The sequence below is a fragment of the Alternaria rosae genome (genome assembly GCF_020736505.1).
Source record: "Alternaria rosae strain MPI-PUGE-AT-0040 chromosome Unknown BKA58scaffold_8, whole genome shotgun sequence".
Taxonomy (NCBI): Eukaryota; Fungi; Ascomycota; class Dothideomycetes; order Pleosporales; family Pleosporaceae; genus Alternaria; species Alternaria rosae.
Window position 1 is genome coordinate 858,930 of NW_025763577.1, and position 20,134 is coordinate 879,063.

At 51.2% G+C, this 20,134-nt stretch overlaps 5 protein-coding genes across 5 annotated transcripts; 3 read left to right on the forward strand and 2 right to left on the reverse strand.

Moving 5' to 3' along the window:
• Positions 1-801: 801 nt before the first annotated feature.
• BKA58DRAFT_461570 (nucleotide-sugar transporter-domain-containing protein) lies at positions 802-7,890 on the forward strand (the record flags this gene model as incomplete). The annotated part of the gene is made up of 13 exons (XM_046174809.1): positions 802-867; positions 922-951; positions 1,065-1,172; positions 1,226-2,095; positions 2,144-2,293; positions 2,570-2,846; positions 2,893-3,060; positions 3,108-3,149; positions 3,206-5,190; positions 5,246-5,824; positions 5,873-6,007; positions 6,086-6,177; positions 6,228-7,890. The coding sequence occupies 13 exons, from the start codon at positions 802-804 to the stop codon at positions 7,786-7,788; spliced, it is 6,063 nt and encodes a 2,020-aa protein (XP_046022603.1). The 3' UTR covers positions 7,789-7,890.
• Positions 7,891-8,170: 280 nt separating this feature from the next.
• BKA58DRAFT_276898 (uncharacterized protein) lies at positions 8,171-8,968 on the reverse strand (the record flags this gene model as incomplete). The annotated part of the gene is made up of 1 exon (XM_046166812.1): positions 8,171-8,968. A coding segment is annotated over one exon (798 nt), but the record flags the coding sequence as incomplete, so codon positions are not given.
• An 856-nt stretch (positions 8,969-9,824) lies between these two features.
• BKA58DRAFT_461582 (uncharacterized protein) lies at positions 9,825-11,131 on the reverse strand (the record flags this gene model as incomplete). The annotated part of the gene is made up of 4 exons (XM_046174810.1): positions 9,825-10,036; positions 10,087-10,192; positions 10,256-10,353; positions 10,834-11,131. The coding sequence occupies 4 exons, from the start codon at positions 11,129-11,131 to the stop codon at positions 9,825-9,827; spliced, it is 714 nt and encodes a 237-aa protein (XP_046022605.1).
• A 995-nt stretch (positions 11,132-12,126) lies between these two features.
• On the forward strand, positions 12,127-14,315 carry BKA58DRAFT_225662 (FAD binding domain-containing protein). Its single transcript, XM_046166346.1, has 4 exons — positions 12,127-12,425; positions 12,481-12,867; positions 12,923-13,270; positions 13,320-14,315. Exons 1-4 carry the CDS (start codon positions 12,231-12,233, stop codon positions 14,043-14,045), a joined length of 1,656 nt encoding a protein of 551 aa, XP_046022606.1. The 5' UTR covers positions 12,127-12,230; the 3' UTR covers positions 14,046-14,315.
• Positions 14,316-18,413: 4,098 nt separating this feature from the next.
• BKA58DRAFT_442447 (uncharacterized protein) lies at positions 18,414-19,100 on the forward strand (the record flags this gene model as incomplete). Its single annotated transcript, XM_046173899.1, has 1 exon — positions 18,414-19,100. One exon carries the CDS (start codon positions 18,414-18,416, stop codon positions 19,098-19,100), a length of 687 nt encoding a protein of 228 aa, XP_046022607.1.
• Positions 19,101-20,134: the final 1,034 nt, after the last annotated feature.

Consider the following 20,134-nt stretch of genomic DNA (forward strand, 5'->3'; position numbering starts at 1 on the left):
GGCCAATGAAGGACGGAATCCGCGTGACTGCGGCCAGCGTAGTCTTATATGTAGGCCCACCCGCGATGAATATGCAATATTTGTAGTTGTCCATGACGCTACATGAACGACAACAAGATATACCATAATTCTATATCGCAGCAGTCATTCTTTTGAAAAGGTCATATACGGGAGAGCCTTGCCACGCCTTGGTACGAGAAAATACTGATCATTTCAGAGGCTGCTTTAGTTCGGAATTCCACGTTGCAATACAGAAGTTCCAAGCTTCAATGTCGAATTTCACTTTTCGCATCAAATCACGAAGTATCCGACGTACTTGTGGTGGAAAACCGAAGACGATGCATGAACAGATCCTACACCACGGTCAATGCTCGAAATGCCCAGAAACGCTTAAGAGACTACTGAAACAACCATTCATCTTGGCCCAGTTTGCAGGTTACCTGGGCGGAATGTCTCGCATATATGACAAGTATTCAAGTGTCGTGGTGGTTGTGAAGGTGAGAATGTACGTGACGCGTCTGGATGCGCGTCATCGGAAATGGGCCAGAGTGCCAAGCTTGATCGGTGGCGCTAACCCATCCCTGCAGCTCATGGCGCGAATGCTCGAGCAGCGGAAGCCGCGCCCCATCTCCAGCTGACAGCACTCAAGATGGACCCAGTCTGCACGCCTCGTTTGTCCTGCACAGGTTTGGCCGTACACTCACTGTGACCTTACCTACTATCGTTATTGAGAACATCCTTCGCAATGCACAACTAGCGAGTTTCCGTCACTACAGCAAATCCACGAGAGCGAAGCCCACCATGGTTGTTAGATCAGCTTCAGGAACACTGGGCGGGGTGCCCATGAAGCACATCTCTCTCGTGACAGTAAGCCAATCTCCGCCACTCTCGTTGTATATGCAGAAGCTAATCCCTGCACAGCTTATATTCCAAAACTCTGCCCTCATCCTGGTACGATTGCCCTCCACCGCGAACTTCTACCCCAACGCGATCGAAGAGCACACCGAACATGCAGATACTGTGGAGGAGGAAGCGGAGAGTGTCAGTGACTGACGCGACTTTAGATTATGCATTACTCTAGGATAATGCCTCTGACTGGAGAGCAACGATACCACGCAAGCACAAGCGTCTTCTTGAATGAGGTCATTAAGCTCGCTATCAGCTTGACTATGGTAGGGCACTTGCCAGAAGGAATGAAATTCTGTCAGGCTCACGACCGTCCTAGGCATTACACGAAATGTCAGGTAACCTTCCTTCGAATACGACGATCCCCACACTGTTCCGTACCTTGACGACCGCGATCTTTACGAACGAGAGCTGGAAGCTTGCGATACCGGCCGTGCTGTACACGATACAAAATTCTCTCCAATACATCGCTGTCAGTAACCTGGACGCCGCGACGTTCCAGGTGACGTACCAGCTCAAGATTCTGACGACGGCTATCTTTAGTGTGTTGATGTTGGGCAGAACACTCTCGGCGCGCAAGTGGCTGTCGTTATTGCTCCTCATCATCGGTGTATCCATCATACAAGTACCGCAAGCGACTGCGCCGTCACCTCCACAAGCATCGGGCTTGAAACCATGGACTAAGACGCTGGAGCAGCTGCACGACCTCGGTGAGAATGTCGCAGGGCGGTTAGGGAAACGATCTGGGTCATATGAGGGCATACACGAGGATCGCGCAGCTCAGATACCCCACATGAATTACCGGGTTGGGATTATGGCTGTCCTGATCTCCTGCGCGCTTTCAGGCCTGGCCGGAGTTACCTTTGAGAAGATCTTGAAAGACTCTACGAGCGCCAAGCAGACACCGCTCTGGGTCCGTAACTGCCAGCTCTGTTTCTGGTCGCTCTTTCCGTCGTTGTTCCTGGGGGTCATATGGAAGGACGGAGAGATAATAGCGAAGACGGGTTTCTTCGTCGGGTACAACTGGGTGGTCTGGGCGGCCATCGGCCTTCAGGCAGCTGGTGGCATCGTCGTTGCGCTTGTTATCAACTATGCCGATAATATCGCCAAGAACTTCGCAACATCGATTTCCATCTTAGTTAGTTGCATTGCAAGCGTATACTTTTTTGACTTCAGGGTGACGCGATCAGTAAGTCTCTAATGGCACGGCAAGGCCCATGATGCTGACCATCGGCAGTTCTTCCTGGGCACATGCGTCGTGCTGTTTGCGACGTATCTTTACACCAAGCCTGAGCGGGGCTCGCAATCGTTGCCAGTAAAGATTGCCGACTTCGAGAAGACAACGGTGGATCGCACCATCGATATCAATAAGCCGCGGAGGTCATCAGTGTATGAAGCTGCTCCTAAAGCAACACCAGAATCGCCATCTATAGAACGGCATTCTCATAAGCGAGATGCTTGAGCATTAGCAATACAGCGACCATTGATCAAAACGCGGATGAGTTGCATGCATAACTGACAGAGATTCACGCGCTTACTACTTTCCTTGATCGAAGATTGCCGTTGAGTGACTCCGCCAAACTCGGATGTGGCACACCAGGCTGCGACTTCCTCGATCGTCACTTCCCTCTCATCTCGACTCTCACTCAACGCCCCACTCTAGATTCCAAACTTTTCCCGCCACGCCTTTACTGGCAAAGAGCCTCTGATCAAGTTAAGTATAGCAGTCATGGACGACGACCACCATCCGTATGATGGCTACGAGCAGCTCGGCGCTCCCCGCCGCACGTCGCAGTACGACATGCGGCCTCAGTTCAAGCAGCCTGGAAGACCAATCGCACCTCGGGATCGCTATCGCGCCACTCAATATGACAACCCCCAGTATGACGTGGTTGAGGACGATAGCATGTACGACCGAGGTCAGCAACTCGATTCATTCAGTATGTCGTTCCTCGCTTCCATTACTGCATGGCTCACACTGCGCAGACGACAGAGTACTTCGGCCTCCGTACTCTGACTTCCAGCGGCAAGCTGCACAAAACACGAAGAGGTTGTCGATTACACCGGGCGCATCCACATTCTTCAGTAATGCGGCGCCTGCCCGTTCGCAGTCGTCTTACCAGGGTCGTGATCAAGACATGTACAATGAAGAAGGTACTTCAGCCCATACTACAGAAAGGCATCCGCTGACTAAGAAGCAGAGAACCATGCGCGTCCTGACCAGGCTATGCGAGGTCAAATAAGTACGTCGAAACCACCTCTGCCTTTGGTAGTAGTAGCCACGCTGATCGCCGTCCAGATCGCTTCGCCTACAATGCCGCTCCACTTCAAGAGTTCAGCTCCGACATGCCGCTTGGCCCATCTTCTAGTCCAGCACTCAGGGCAAGCCAGCGGCGTGCTGAGCAAGTCACTTACTTCCGGCCTCGACACGGCTCACAGGCTCCACTTTTCGAAGGCGACGGCCAAACTGTTGCTGAAGAGTACCGACAACAACAACATGAGCGCTCCCATGGCGAGGCCGCACTGCCCAGTTTTCGACCACATACTAGCCAGCAACGCGCATCCGCTGCACAGCACAGAGACGATCTCAATCCTCCGTATTGTCGACAAGCTTCCCCAGAGCCGCAGACGTACCCAGAAGATGTGTTTAACGCTGCTCCCTTATGTCAAGGTATCCGCCTGGTCCCTGTCACTACTCTACCAGATCCTCTTCGAACGGTGTTTCCTTACCCGACCTTCAACGCCGTACAGTCCAAGTGTTTCGACCAAGTCTTCAGGACCGATGACAATTTTGTGCTTGCATCTCCCACCGGAAGTGGCAAGACCGTCATTCTCGAGCTCGCTGTCTGTCGGGCTGTTGCCACCAACGCAACCGGCCAGTACAAAGTGGTTTATCAAGCGCCGACGAAAGCCTTGTGTGCAGAACGCCAACGTGACTGGGACGCCAAGTTCAACAAGCTGGGTCTCAAATGCGCCGAGCTGACCGGCGATAGCGACCTTGGTGATCTACGCAATGTACAGAGCGCCAACATCATCATAACAACACCCGAGAAATGGGACAGCATGACCAGGAAGTGGAAGGACCACGAGAAGCTGATGAGACTCATCAGGGTTTTCCTTATCGACGAGGTGCACATACTCAAGGAAAATCGTGGTGCCACGCTTGAGACGGTCGTTTCGCGGATGAAGGCCATTGGTACGGATGTGCGCTTTGTGGCTTTATCAGCGACAGTACCCAACTTCCATGACATTGCGGCATGGTTGGGAAAGAACTCTTCGGAGCCAGACATCCCCGCCGCCAATGAGAAGTTTGGCGAAGAATTTCGCCCAGTCAAACTGCGCAAGCACGTTCGAGGCTTTGCGTACAACTCCAGCAACGAATTCGGCTTTGAAAAGGTGCTCGATGCCAACATCCCTGAGGTTATTGCTTCTTACTCGCAGCGTAAGCCGCTCATGGTCTTTTGTGCAACCAGAAACTCTACAGTCAGCACGGCAAAGCTGATAGCAAACTGGTGGGTCTCGGCATCAGACCGAGATCGCATGTGGAAGCCTCCGTCTAAGTCACCCCTGCTGTTGAACAAGGAGCTTCGAGATACCGTATCTTCCGGTGTAGCCTTTCATCACGCCGGACTTGATCTTGACGATCGAGCGAAGATCGAAAAGTGTTTCATCGCTGGCGAGATCAGTGTTATCTGCTGCACATCCACGCTCGCGGTCGGAGTCAACCTACCCTGCCATCTCGTTGTCATCAAGAATACCATGGCCTGGGGTGCGGAAGGAATGCAGGAGTATTCGGACCTGGAGATGATGCAGATGCTGGGTCGCGCGGGACGACCCCAGTACGACGACTCAGCTGTAGCAGTCATCATGACCAGGCAGGCGAAAGTCCGCCGGTACGAAATGTTGGTCACAGGCCGGGACCTCATAGAGAGCAAACTTCATCTTAACCTGGTAAATCACATGAACGCTGAGATAGGTCTCGGCACGATTAGCGACCTAGAGTCAGCCAGGAAATGGCTCAAGGGTACGTTTCTTTACGTCCGACTCCAGAAGAACCCTGGTTACTACAAACTGGACGGCGCTCGAAGTGGTCAAAGCATCGAGGAGCAAGTCGATGATATCTGCTTCCGCGACATTACACTCTTGCGCGAGGCCAATCTTGTGTCAGGGCAAGAGTACTTCAGATGCACCGAGTTTGGTCAAGCTATGGCACGGTACTACGTACATTTCGAGACTATGAAAGTCTTCATGGAACTCGGGCTGAAGTCAACTCCCTCAGAGATCGTGAGTTACACAACTTTGAAGCTACTTGGAGGACCTTGCTGACATTCATACACAGCTCTCCGCCATCGCTCAAGCTGTTGAGTACTCTACGATACGCTTTCGTCAAGGCGAAAAGGCATTCTACAGGCTCCTCAACAAGTCCGCTTCAATCCGCTGGGCTATCCCTGTGAACCTTGATCTACCATCGCAGAAGGTATCTCTCATCGTACAATCAGTTCTTGGGTCTGCTGATATCTCCTGGGAAGGCGAGGCCGGCAAGCATCGTTCTCAATATACTACGGAAACGCAAATCATCTTCAAGAATATTGGCAGTCTTATCAGATGCATCATCGACTGTCAGATCGCTTTAGGCGACTCCATCAGTATCCACAGTGCTCTCATGCTCGAGAGAAGCTTAGGCGCCAGAATCTGGGACGATAGCCCGCTCCAAATGAAGCAAATTGGAAGCATCGGCAACGTCGCTGTCAGGAAGCTCGTCAATGCTGGGCTAAAGTCTATGGAAGATCTTGAAGGTTGCGAGCCTTATCGGATCGAAGCACTCGTTGGTCGGAATCCCCCATTTGGCCTCGACGTGCTCGAGAAAGTCCGATCGTTTCCGAAGCTTCGCATCTCACTAAATGCTCAACCTTCAACCGTAAGTCTGCAATTTTTCTTTGAACTATTTATTCTAATGGCTGTTCAGGTGATGAAAACCCATGAAGGAGTCAAAATCCAGATCAAGGCCGACATTGGCTTCATCAACGAGCAGCCGCCACAGCGCTTCAACAACAAACTCATATACGTTTGCCTTTTGGTGGATACTTCCGATGGCCGTAAGGTGCATTTCGCTCGCATCAGGTGAGCCATTGCGATCTCTGTATTGCGCTGTACTAATCTTTGTCGCAGTGGCCCGAAGCTTGGGTCTAGCCAAAGCCTCATATTCCCAGCACTCTTGACGAATCCCGACCAGTCAATCAACTGTTACGTCATGTGTGATGGCATAGGCATGTACTGTGGCTCGATTATAACAGCTGTGACTGACGTTTACAAGCTGGCAGTATGCGTGCCGCCGCCGTGAAGCCCCAGATCGCCGCTTCTATGTTTTCAACCCCAAAACGCTTGGAGTCAGAACGGCCAACATCACATCAGTCTAATATGTCAAAGCGCCGCACAGATACTGCAAGACCATTTAGAAAGATGTCCGCCACCAGCGATGACTATGGAGATGGTGATGTGGACGACGATGCTCTTGTCGATGCTTCCTTCCGTGACCTCGACTTTGATTATATTGAGAATTACGCTGACCCTATCGATTCTATCACGCTGAGGAATACTGCGAAGAACAAGATGGCCAAGAATAAGGATGACGGAAAGAGCAAACGCATCGCACGACCGGTTGATGCTACTGCCGAACACAACGATCTGGAGCCAGTCCAGCTAGCCAACGGTAAATGGGCTTGTCATCACTCGTGCAAAGATCGAGAGGCATGCAAGCACCAGTGTTGCAAGACTGGCATGGACAAACCATCGAAGAAGAAAGCTGTCGCCAAACGCGTACCGTCGGGCGAAGATCGACCTGAGCCGACGCAGAAACCACCACCGCCGAAAGGCAAAGAGAAGCAAACCAAGCTTCAGCTCACAGCATCTAAGAGGAAGATATCTGCGCCGATTGACGAGCTCGATCTCACGCAACAAGAAAAGAAGCAGAGAGCCGACTATGGCACCAACGGACCTAGGAACTACCGCGGTCTGCATCAGCTGCACAAGACTATTCATGGTAAAGAGCCTCCCTCTTCCCTTCATTCCGTCAAGTACAAGAAGCCAGCCTATAGTTACCCCCAAGGAGGAGAGCATAGCCTTGACTTTATGGGCCGTTCTACCGCTGAGCTGCATTCAGCTTCAAGCAATCATGGTGAGTTCCAGTTTGACGAGCCATCAGCCGACTTCGATCATCCTCAGCATCAGATTGCGGAACAAAACTCACTCGGTGGCACGCAAGAGTCAGAAGACTACATGAACTATGAGCCTGCAGCTCCTGTAGCCACCCACGAATCTGACGCCTTTGACGATGACGACTCCGTCCTTCGAGAGGCTTTCATTGGGCTTGTAGATTCTCAAAATCTTCAGGAGATGCGCGAGAGCGACATTAGTAACATACAGTCCTTGGACAACGGCCTCGACGAGGACTATATGCGTTACAGAGAAGACGACAAGCCGATAAACTCTAGCTTGATCGGTTTTGAAGACCACGTCTCACAAAAGCCGCCAGAGCTTAGTCACGCCGATTGTCCTCGCAAAGCATCGATCAAGACTTCCCGTTCACCTTTCTTTGACAGCACCAGCAGTGCCCAATCGGAGATCGCAGGCGTCATACACGCAAAAATATCAGCATTGCCAGACATGCAACAACGAATTGCTACGCTGCCCGAGCCGCATACAGCCGGTGACCAACAAGACGCGTGTATGGACGACGAGGTAGCAGGCATGTTGAACATGTTCGGCGATGAGCCGGCCGTTGTCTCACTAATTGTGGAGAAGCCGGTACCCGAAGCTTTCAAGGACCTGGAGCCGTGGCTGTTTCAAGAGTTCGGCGACATCGTGGAACTTGTTGATGACTAGAGGTGCTATATCTCAAGTCACTGCGGTGCGATAGATAGGCAATATGGACATGTGTGGGCTGATGAACTTAGTGAGTGGGAAATTCCGCGAGTTCTAGACACTAGCAAAGGCTTCGTCATTCCATCTCGCTTTGTTCCTTCTTGTTCTGCTCGTCCATGCTGTGAGGTTGTCTTCCATTCGAGGAAAAGATGTTGAGCCAGAAGTTTACATGATCCTAACAACGGTCTGGATGTTCGTTTTCAACAGTCTATATGCAACATGCACTCTAGCCACCCCTAGGGTCAACAGGCGAGTTGGCAAGGCTGACCAAAGCAGCAACAGCATCATACTCTTTCGCTTTCATTTCCCTGTCGTTCTCCTCCTCCTTGACAACAGCCTGCTTGTCAACATCTGGCATATTCGACAGAAACCACTGCCACTCCTGAAGCCCATCCGCATACTCAGACTCAGCCTCAATCCCCCTCTCCGCCAAATTCCTCTTCATCACCTTATAACTCTCCATCATCCCAAACGTAATCACCGGTACAAACACATCCCCTGACCTGCCCATAACGCATCCATTCAGCCTCGCCCTCAGCAAAGGATACATACGATTAAACTTCGACGCAAACGCATTTCCCTCGCGCTGCACCCTCGGCGGCAGATCCTCGTCCGCCCTGCCCTGGATCACCTTACCCACAAACGTCTTGTTAAACGCCTCGCGCACCTGCCTGCTACCCGGAAGCATAATCCCGCGCTTCCGCGCCTCGACGATGGAGAGCTGGAAGTAAAGCTCGAACCAGAGTTCCTCGGCTTCGTACCATAGGCTCACGGAGCGGGCTTTTAGACCGGCGCGCCCGTAAATTTGGTTGCGCCAGGCGTTGATCTTGCTGATGTGGTGGTAGCTGTTCCAGTCGATGAGGGAGTGTGGGATCTTGCGGAAGTGAAGCTGAGTTACTTTGCCGGTCGTGCAATCGCAGACCATGCGGAGGAGGGACTCGTCTTTGACGCCGAGAGTGGCATTTTTGCGGGGGCCGCGAGGGATGAGCGTGGATCTGAAGCCCGGGGACTTGGTCGCGGTTGTAGAGGGCTTCTTGTTGCAGACTGGGGCAATATTCGTTGATGTCTTGAGCTTCTTGGCTGGTGCTGTGAGGAGTGGATCGGTCTGCTCGTCTGCGGAGCGCTTGCGCTTGCTTGCGGTAATGGAAATGACGACAGGCGGTGACTGGGGCTCGAACTTTGTGGTCTGGGTTGGGGTATGAGTCGAAACGCGGATATCGGAAGCGCCTCTGATTCCCTCGCGCAGAGCAGACATCTTGATTGCTGTGGGAGCTAACAGACGGAAGCGCTACGTTCAATGGAAAGATCGAACACCGTGCAGTCTACTTTGGCACCAAATCGTGAGTCAGTAAACTTTCGACGCAATGTAGACTTCTGGGCTGTTTAACTCCTGTAGTCTGTTGTGATATGGGCGAAGCGGTGTAGTGTTGCGTCGTTTGGGTTGTTACGGGAAAAGCGTAGGAAGTTTTGACTTGGAGACAAGATGCAATGTAAATTCAAGCTTCAAGAATTGCGCGATGGCGCGTGGTTATCGAAAGAGTTTCCGAAAAGTGTGCGGAGGTCAAACTGAGTGCGAGGGCGCGCGCAGTGTACGCTTTGTTGTTTACAATCGTCGATTTTGCCGCGCAACCACTAACGTTGGCTGTTGTCGTCTTGATTTGGAAGAAGTGAATCTGACAGATAAAAGGACGAATAGATTCAAGAGATCTGAAACGATAAAAACCCGATTGAGAGGTCACGGGTGATGAGTGATAGGTGTCCGTTGGTGACTGCGCGCTGTCGGTTGACGTCACCCTAGCAGTCCCTAGGCTACCGCTTCCACCTTCACTGGATAACGAGAAAGATTGAGGTATCTGGCACTCAGGGCTAGGACTCTTCGTAGAACCAGTACTCGTGCGATGATAGCCCGCGCTCGCAACAGGGATATTTTTGACACTAGCTTATCATTCGGCATGCGTGGACCTGCCGACAGTGTCGGCTAAGGCAAAGACTCCAGCTCAAAAGGCGAGTCCAGGAGTACCGCGTGGATGCAGTGCTTCTTCACTCCCTTGCTCCTTGGTTCGCAGAACTCGCATATAAGGCTCCACTTGAGTAGTGTGGTCGCCACCTACGGTCTCGATATCCAGGCGAATAGACGATATCTCAACATTGTGATGACCAGAGCGACGGCGAAGAGCGTTGAATGCTGGAGCACATCCAATGATGACGGCTGAGAACAGAGTTAGCACATGTACCGTGGCACGTGAAGAGCCCACCAACCCATGGAAGTCTCGATGATAGTCCACATTTGCAGCCACTTTGGATCTGGGATCTTTGGCAGTCCATCTTTGACGCTGACTTGAACGACACGAAGCGTGGCGAAGACCTAGCAGCAATGGTATCAGTACACTTGTGTGAATGCGGGAAATGTTTCTTCACTTGTACCTACGATGCATATCCAACCACTCCCGAACAGGACAAAGATCCCGAGCTTTTGGGCCCTAGGTAGCCGAAGGTTCCACGTCATGCGAAATGGAAGGAACATTACTGCGCTTGTCAGTACAATCTTTTGATCGTTAGGACTGGCATACGGACCCGCGAGATCACCCGCTACATCTACTGCGTACGCAAACCATAGGCTAAACTGTGCTCTTTTTTGCTCATTCGGTTTCGCGCACATGCCGTAGTTGTACTTCGCCTTTTGGTCGTCGCAGACGAAGATGGTTGTCATAGCACTCCCCACATAAGACTGTTCATACATTAGTGAAAAGCGCTGAACCATTGTCATATGCCGCATTTACCAGAACACAAAAGGCCACAATCGTCCACCACAGCACAATGTATTTGGGAGATGCCTTGCTCAACAGAAGTCGGTAGAGGGCTAAAAGTGACAGTTTTACTGCCGTTAGAGATGAGTAGTACAGCAGTTGACCAGCTGTCAACCATCGATAGACCATTCCCGCGTCGTGTACTGTAAGAGGGTCAGGAAGCGTCTTTGTCTATACATTGCAAGATGGATATACGCACAAAGCTCTGGATACAGTGGCGCCTCGCCTCTCTGGACACGCTCAGCTCGGTAGAGGGGGTCGTTCTCCTTGAAAAACATGACCAGCATTGCTACATAGCAGATGTAAGACAGATAGCAGAAGAAGTCTTGTAGCTCGAATGTCCTCCGCTTAGACACTCGAGTGACAATCCGCGCCACGAAGACCAAAGATGTAAGTGTCAGCATAGCAATGCTGATGCCTTCCAGTTCGCGTCTGCTCATAGTTGCTGGAGGTGTAGTCTTATCCCAAGTAACATCTGCAAGTTGTTGGGACGTCATGTTGTCGATGTTTGGTATACCGGAAGTGCGTTTCGAGTCATGCAACGCGGTGGAGCTTTCTTGTAGTGTATGTCGTCACGTAGATTGAAAAGAAAGGGATTGATGAAGTAGCGGAAAGTCTACATCGACACAACCAGAACCAACGCCTGGGTTCATCAGACCGAGTATTCGATATATTACCGCTTGCGAAATGGAGCCATGCGATTAGTATTTCCGTAAGCGCCTGCTCACCTTGATAAGACTGATATGCGGTGCAGGGTATCTTGCGAGGTGGGCCTGTATTACTGCATATCTCACGAAGACCGTTATTGTACAACCCAGTAGCACAATCACAACGTGCACTGCCATCGTGCAACCAGTCTAACACACGCCGTAGAGCTCTTGTTTACTTTATCGGTGACCTTTGATAGCGTACTACTTCGAACTTCTCTCATCGAAGTACTTGAAGATGTCGTTCAGCGGGGGCTGGAAGTACCTGCAGTATCGTTCACAGTCTGGTGGGGGCGATGTTCCCGAGAGAAAGGATCTCATCTCCACTTGGAGGTCGTCCCGCGCCTCTGCCGCTCGGCCGGCACAGCCTGCCCCGTTCCGTCCATCGTTCTATCATCGAAGCTCATCACTGCTCGATCATGACTCAAACTTTTTCGAAGAATCGCGCTTCTGTGGTCTTCAATGAATTTCATATCAACGTGGACCTCATAGCGACGGCGAGCTGGGAACCTTGGACCTCGGGAGCGCTGTTCCCCTCATACCACACTAGGCCGGATTAGGAACAGCCGACAGCCCATCCCGTTCCGTGCAAGACACGGCAAGGCTTCGCTCACCACATCGCCACAATCCCGCAGGATCCAACCGTCTTCTCGCAGGAGGCTTAGCATTGCACCAATCATCGAAGACGTACCTCAAATTAGATACCTACAGCCAAGCGAGGTGCAGAAGGATGCGGCGCACTGGTATGCTGTTAAAAGAGCCCCCAAGTGAGAGCCCCGGGCCCCTCCAGAGCTCGACGCGCCCTTGGGACTCAAACGCGCAGGTTATCGCTCACGAACGCGCTGCCAAGTGACCTAATCCGCACAATTGATTGCAGCCATCAGTAGCGATGAAGGTCATATGTTTTGTTCCAATTGCAGCTCTTGCAGCTGGTGTGGGAGCACAAGCCAGCGGCGCTGTCTTTGAGCCGCAGGACTTCAACATCACTGCGGCTCTCGAAAACCTAGCCGTCGACATTTCGGCTCTGCCAGAACCTGCGAATACACTCAATGCGCGGGCCTTAGATGCACAATGCTCACATGCTGTAGGTTTGAGCATGTTACAACGAAGTCACGGTCGCGCAAGCTGACAGACTCTAGTGTACCGCCTTGACGATACTCTTCGGCACCGACAAGGTCTTGGCTGAAGGAGCAACCGCATACAGCAATTTTACCGGAGGATACTGGTCTGCTCAACAAAGTTCAGTACGACCTTCTTGTGTGTTCAAGCCTACGAAAACAATCGACGTCTCAACATTGGTGCTTGTGGCTAGGTTGTACCAATGCCCCTTCGCCGTAAAAGGCGGTGGCCATGTTGCGTGGGCCGGTGCATCTAGTATCGAAGATGGAATCACGGTATCGCTGGAAAACTTCAAGCAGGCTGTTGTTGCCTCCGATAAGAAAACGGTCGACATCGGCCCTGGACTTCGATGGATAGACGTCTACAATGCTGTCGAGAAAGACGGTCTGAGTGTCGCAGGAGGACGTGTAAGTCTACGCATGTGCGCCAACTTTATGGTCCTGTCACTGATGATGGGACTAGATGGCCCCTGTTGGCGTGCCTGGCCTTATTCTTGGAGGCGGTATATCTCACTTCGCGAGCAAGCGCGGTTGGGCTTGTGATAACGTGGCGAGTTTCGAATTAGTCACGGCTTCTGGCATCGCGATCAACGTCAGCGCGACCATTTATCCCGACCTATACTGGGCACTGAGAGGAGGCGGTAACAATTTCGGAATCGTCACAAACTTCAAGCTCGACGCCTTCCCTCTTGGCGAGATGTGGGGAGGTCAGCGGGTGTACCTTGAAGATGCATACCCCGCTGTGCTAGATGCGATTCATCAGTTCACAGTCTCTGGTTCTGTCAAAGATGAAGATGCCGCCCAAATTGTGGTAAGTGCGCTAAGTTCACGCCTCATGCACGGAAAGCTGATGTGTCTAGACTTTCGCCAGCGCGCCTGGAATCGGCAAGGTCGCTTTTGCCAACCTTCATTATGCCAAGCCTATTGCGAACGCGCCTGTATTCTCCAGCTGGAGCAATATCACTGCCATTGACGACACAACTGGCCTTCGCCCAATGTCCGGCATGGCCGATCTCCTCAATCAGGGAGCCCCAGCTCCTGGTGCTTACCAGACCTGGTGGGGTATTAGTCTGAAGATGGACAGACAGTTGCTCAAGTTCATCGTCGATACGTTCTACAGGCAAGAAGCAACCGTCGCCGACGTCGAGAAGATTCTACTCATCATGGCCATCCAGCCCATCACGGAAAGCGCGACCAAAGCCATGCAGAAGAACGGCGGGAATGCTTTAGGCATCGACCCAGCAAATGGCCCATACTTCGTACTCAACTTCAATGCGGCCTGGAACGACAAAGAAGACGAACCCAAGTTTCACAGTGTGATTGCCAACATCATCAAGCTCGTGAAAGCGGAAGCCAAGAGGAGGAATCTGGACAATGACTTTGTGTATCTCAACTACGCATCCGAGTTCCAAGATCCCATCGGAAGCTACGGATCCAAGAACAAGCAACGGCTGATTCAGATATCGAAAAAGTACGACCCGAAACAAGTCTTTCAGTACCTCCAGCCAGGTGGGTTCAAGCTTGTCAAAGGCGCGCCGAACCCGAATACTCCGTACGTATCACTTGAGATTTCCCATGAGCTATGAAGTGGCTCATTGTTGACATACGCTAGTGGCTCCTAGTTGTCTCATACTGTGATAGTGATCGAGGGAGAAGACCAGAATCAACTGCCCCCAATGGGCGAGGTCTGGGTGCCGCCTGTAAGGAGCACTATTACAAAAGACTATCAGAGTACTTCAGATTTTCTAGCCTCTTTTTCCATGTGATGAGCGTATTTGTAGCCAGTTCCCGACTGATTGACGTGTGCTGCTCGATGCAGCCCCGGAGTGAAAGTGCCAACTGTCACGTGATCGTTGCGTTCACCTTCCAACGTCAGAGCTTTTCGTTGCCTTAGCTGATCATTCAGGGCAGGTGGTCTCAACACACAGAAACCAATGCTAACATAGTAGCACTGCTAATGATATGCAGCTTGTGAGGCATGTAGGTGTTGACTGTATCGCCTTCCAATCTCTTTGCCAAGGCGCCCTATCGATTCGGTCCTAGCAGCTCTACAACGCGACACTGCCAATACCGTCCATCTCGACGACACAATAATCCACCGACAGACGACCCTATACTTGCGACTATGGCGCTTACATTTCGAAAGATCATTCACTTCGCGCTCCTCATGTCCATCCTACTCCACGAGCCTACATTCAAGCTCTTCGTCAACCTGCTCGTCAACGCGCACATCTTCTCGCGCATCACTCTCGACAACATATGTACACTGGTCCATGCGCACTTCCTCGAGGTCGCCTTCTTTACCACGACCACGTTTCATGAGCTACGCGCTTTCGTATCGCAGCGGTATGAGTGGGTGATATCAGGACTGGCGTCACTGGGACATATCGGACTGGCACATCTGATGGACTGGTCGATTATTTGGCTGAATGAGAGCCCTCGATGGTTGTGTGAGATGAATGAGTCTATTGTTGCTACCGGGGAGGGGGCGATGTGGAGACTACAGGGCGATGATGGGAAGACGATGGAAGGCTGGCTATTTGCGGCGGAGACATTAACGGGTTTGTGCACAGGGGTACGGTCTAAACGTTGAGAAGACGTCAGCAAACCGTTATTGGTTCCTTCGACGTTTTGTCCTCAATGAGTAATGCCCCGCGCAACTGATGCAAGACACCTTCAAACGCGAGAGATTATCGAGGTTTTGATAAAACAAATCGGGTGTACCATGTGCCAGAGACATGGCATATGCATCAACAACAGATACATCGCACTTGATACATGCGTGTGAAGCAGAAGCATCTGGGGGTAGAAAGCAAGAACTTGGCATTGAACTGAGAAGCTACCCATTGACTTTGATATTTTAGAATAGCATGAGACTTTGTGCTATTCTATCGACGAGAAAGTAAAGAAATAGAACCGAGTACAACACATGCAAGAACCGTATGCTTCTCGACTACCGCTATTGACAGGCCCATTCTGTATCGATGAGTGAGGGCTGGAAAGGGGTGAAAAGAGGCTAGTGGGAATATTGAAGAGCTTGGAAAAAGCGCAGATCACAACATGGCTCCAGAAAGCTGAGGCGTGAATTGCAACTTTAATCCTGCACAAAAAACAAATTCAGTGGAAGTTGCCCCAGGAAATCAGCGACATGTCCGGAGAGAATGTAGAGAATCATACGGAAGAAGAATCAAACGGATTGGCGCCGACCGTTCTTGGAAGGCCTGTCTTCCGAATCGTCCCTCCTGCGCTTGGCGTTTGCACTGTTTGTACCAGGCTGATCAGTTCCCGTGTGATTCTGTGCAGGGTTACGGCTGTTGGTATCGTTTCGAGTAGCAGCGTCTTTCTGGGCCTGGGGAGGGGTATGTGGACGGGGTGGGAGTGGATGTGTGAAAGCTTGTGGAGTGTCTCGTTCTGCAGGCCTCGCTTCGCGCTGCTGACGTTCCGGATTCCGATCAATTGCGGAGTCGCTTCGAACGTTATGGCCAAAGTCGAGACTCCTATGACATCTCGCTCGGTCCTCCGAAGTACACCTTCCTCAATGTCGGTGATGTGAGCATGTCCTATGAGTCGGTCGTTCCTGGACGGTCGGAAGCTGACGATATTGCCAATATCCATGGTCGACAACTCATACCAGTTTCCCCAGGACGGGATGCGCAGGATCGGAAGACCGGCTGGATTGTGTGGTGCTGGCCGACCTGCCAAATGGATCAAGAGATATCTTATCTCTCCACCCATATTGTCGATCTTTTCTTGGAGCTTGCTATTACAGCTAGTAATCCTGAAGGCAGTTCGAAACTCTCCCTCCACGCGAGTGACCACAACTCTGGTGGTCTTCGAGCTATGCGGACTTCCAGATGTGGGTGCGGTCTTTCCCCTTCCTAGGTAAGAGTCTGAATCGCCGGTTGGAGCTGTTTCATGGATCTCCCAAATTTGCCTGACTGGAACACGGTCCGCATTGATGAGCTTCGTCTTTTGGTCCTCTCCCTCGTACACTACTTGTAAGCCTATCGCCCGCTTCTAAGTCTTGGTGTTTTCGTAAAGAAATAGATTGCTCTGACGAGCAGCTCTTCTGATTTTGTATAGGGGATGAGAAGGATCGTCTTGCGGAGTCAGACTTTGTGTAACATAAGATGGCGAAGGCGGAGTGAAGAGAACAGTCACACAATATGCTTGCTACTCTCGCTTAGGTCTTAGCCTAGAAACTTGCTCTTAACCTGCGCTCCGCCCGCAAAGGAAAGGACAAGAATTATTCTCTTTCTCCTACATACAACTACCTTTATTAACGTAGAAATATAGAGCTGTCCCCTACTATTCTCTTGTAGTGTAAAGCAAGTACTATTGCCTACAACTACCCCTTACACTTTGGCTTCGTCAAGCATGGTCTTCAATGGGGTTGACAGAGTTATCCTTGTTGGGATTCCCCGTGCCATTGTTCGATTCAAGAACAGCTGAATAGGTAGGTGTGCCAGCGGAAACCGCAAGATCGATCTGAGAACTTCCGTTGCGCCGAGTCGCAACTGCAGTATCAAGTAGAGAATCTGATGTTATCGCTCGCGGTGATCGTGCATAGCGATCAAGAACGTCAAGAGGTGCAGCATCGTGCTCGACAGAAGCTAAGGCCACATCAGGGTCTGGACCATTGTAAGAATCGTACCGCTCAGCTCGGTTATGGGTGGCAGTTCGTCGATCCAATTCCTCGTACGGGAGGTGCTGACGGTCTTCATCGTTGATCGACCTGTCTCGAACATCACGTGGTGTTGGAGACCTCGATCGAGGGCTACCAGGTTCAATTGGGGAATAATGATCGCCTCTTCCGAGCCGTCTCTTGCGCCGGCGGCCTTCATTGTTAGCTTCTCACGTCTGACGTCATGCATAAAACATAGAGGCTTTCTTACCTTTCCCGCCCCGAGTGTTCGTCATAGTCTTGCTTGTTGCTGGATCAAAGCGCCCGACCCTTTAATCCCTTCAGCTCCACGTTTGTCTTGTGTGCCGGTTGAGGTGTTGAAAGCTGTGGGCGCTGGTCAAGAGGCTTTGGTGTTTGGAAGGTTGAATTGATGAACTCTGCTAGTATTCATGCTTCTATGTGTCTACTAATGAGGTCAGAGCGCGGGCGGCGAACCACAGCCGTACTTTTTCACCCGTTAGGCATTCCGTATACCAAGGCATTGGGGCGCTCAGACATGAGGCTGACCCTAATTTAGTGAAAGCCCACATAGTTGCATGTGCTGGTCTTCCCGACTAGAACTATGAGATTGTCTATCTCGAGGGTCTTCCCCGGACAAGATGTATCACGTTATACGTTATTATATCGTAATCGCATATCAAGACAACAGAGTTCCACTGGCCGAACCGTCAGTGTTGCAATGCAGTGGACAACGATGAGAATTATTTCTAACGATGCTGAACAATGAGCTTTGTCTTCGACGCGCCATGAAAGCTTTTGACCGAATCGCTTGTTAAGCTTGCCCTTGTCTTCCACAACACGCATGTGAAAAGCATCACCCAGTCTGCAATTCACGTAGATCACATGCTCAGCATGGATCGATTCACAACGCGAAAAAGTATCTCTTACTTCCTGAAGGCGGCTAGACCTAAGCAACGACATCGAAGTCATGTTCGTAAAGGAATGCGAGAAGATGAACACCAATCTCAGGTCAGATTAGCCCGAACTGCAGTTCGCCTGGACGCTGAACAGAGGCTTAATACCATAATCTCAAGCCGCGAATTAGCTGATTTGTACATCCGCCAGGAATCTGAGCTTAGCTCACATGCAAAGCATTCACAGCTTTTCAAAAAGTTAACCAGAGACACAGTAGACGCAGTAGACGCCACCACTCCACTTCATGATACATCCCGTCCCGGAATAGGCAAGAAGACCCAAGCCACCATGACCAAAAGTCCGTCCTTTGCTTGTCAGTGCCAGCGGCCTGGTTGCCTACGTTGTTTTCCCGGCGATGAGCACGCCATTCATCGCGGCGCATCCTCCTGCTACCCTATCGCGGACTTTTGACGGCGAGAAAAATGTATTGGCCCTCGTCCTCTCGAAAACAGTGTACACAGCGATGCGTAATTCTGTCATTGAGGGCCGCCGGTACCGAAAGACGAAGAGAGAAATCGATGCAGATCTGGATAAGATCAATGAGGACGCGCAACCAGCGTGGAAGGAGTATACCGCTGCCATTAGTGACCTCAAGGTGGCGAAATGGAACTCGCGTTTCAGATCACCGTCTCGAATGCATGCAGAACGACGTAGTCTAAAAGAGGCAAAAGGAAGGGTTAGACGCGCGCAGTCAGCGTATCGGAGTTTTAAGACGCGTGAACGACAGCTAAAGGGCAAGCTGCAGAATGCAGAGAAGAGATGGTTCGCTATCCTGACAGATATGGACTATTACCAAGCCATGTTTCTGGAGCATGCTGGGTCGTTACCGCAAGACAAGGACAAAGGCTGGCCGTTGAAAGCCTACGAGTATCATCACAGGATTCCGTCTCGACGCTATGGGGACGGTGACGTCTATGACGGCGAGGATACCAATACTGATAGCTCTATCCTGGAAACCACGACACGCATGGGCGACAACGAAGCGCCGGCGCAGGCTCAACGAGCGTACAACGAAAAATTAACTGACGTTAAAGACGAATAGGTGCAACAATTTGCAGGTTTCGAAGCAAAAGTACAGTCTGCAAGGCAGCATCATGACAACGCTCGAGGCACTCACGGGCCCCTGTTGGAGTTTTATTGTCAAAACAACCCGGACCGCGACCCGGACGAGCTGAAGGATGAGTAGGGCCTGCAATTTGTGCATTTAAACCGTAAATATGTGAAAATAATACAAGATGCAGAAGAAGCGCTGGAAGGGAGAAGAGCGGCGGCAAAAGCAGCTGGAATCGATCCATATGCTGAAAATGCGTACGACTTGGGTGGCGATGAGAAGTGCCTGGAGAGATTGGTTACGGAAGACGCCGAAAAGTTGATAGCCAATGTCGACCGCAAAAACATCTCTCGATGGCTGGATAGCTTCCGAAGATACGAGCCATGGCCAGTATTGAAGCTGGACTCCGACGGTGGGTTCGGATCAGTGACTAGTTCCATAGCATCTGCGTCATCGACTGGAAGCTCAGATTCAGCGGGAAGCGAATTATGTGATAGGATAGGCTCGAGACCACCTCATCACAGCCGTAAGAGGAACATGTTGATGGTAGGCGATGTGAATCTTGATAGCATCGTTCAATGAATATGGCTACATACAGCGTCATGTTGATAGTTGGACAACCGAGAAGCGGGGTGGGTATCTGTGATCTATAGTCAAGCAGCGATTAGGCCTTGTTTTTCGGGTCTGGACGATTGGGTGGACATCGCGTGATGCGTCGAAACCCGGAACCACAATGTTTCTAGTCAATCGAGCGGCCTCTTAAGCAATATAGTCGATATTGCCGTAAATGCTCGCGAATGGCTGAAGGGGAGTTTGAATGAAACTAGCTGGAAATCTGAAGGGAGAGCGGCTCCACTTGAAGTGGCAAATGAAAAGCAGCGGAAGTGGAAGTCGAGTACTGCGAGACGTAGACTTGGGTCTGGGCCACCCGACGTGATACTGGGCGATGCTGTTCATATCGTCTTCTTGTGATGTTGATAGAGTAAAGAGGTTGTGGTGGCTGGGCGCGCCTCAAGCAAAGGAAT

Coding starts and splice junctions, on each gene's coding strand:
- BKA58DRAFT_225662 (XM_046166346.1), top strand. CDS start 12,231: ATGAAGGTCATATGTTTTGTTCCAATTGCAGCTCTTGCAGCTGGTGTG. Junction 12,868..12,922: donor TGAGTGTCGCAGGAGGACGT/GTAAGTCTACGC, acceptor TGATGGGACTAG/ATGGCCCCTGTTGGCGTGCC. Junction 13,271..13,319: donor AAGATGCCGCCCAAATTGTG/GTAAGTGCGCTA, acceptor TGATGTGTCTAG/ACTTTCGCCAGCGCGCCTGG.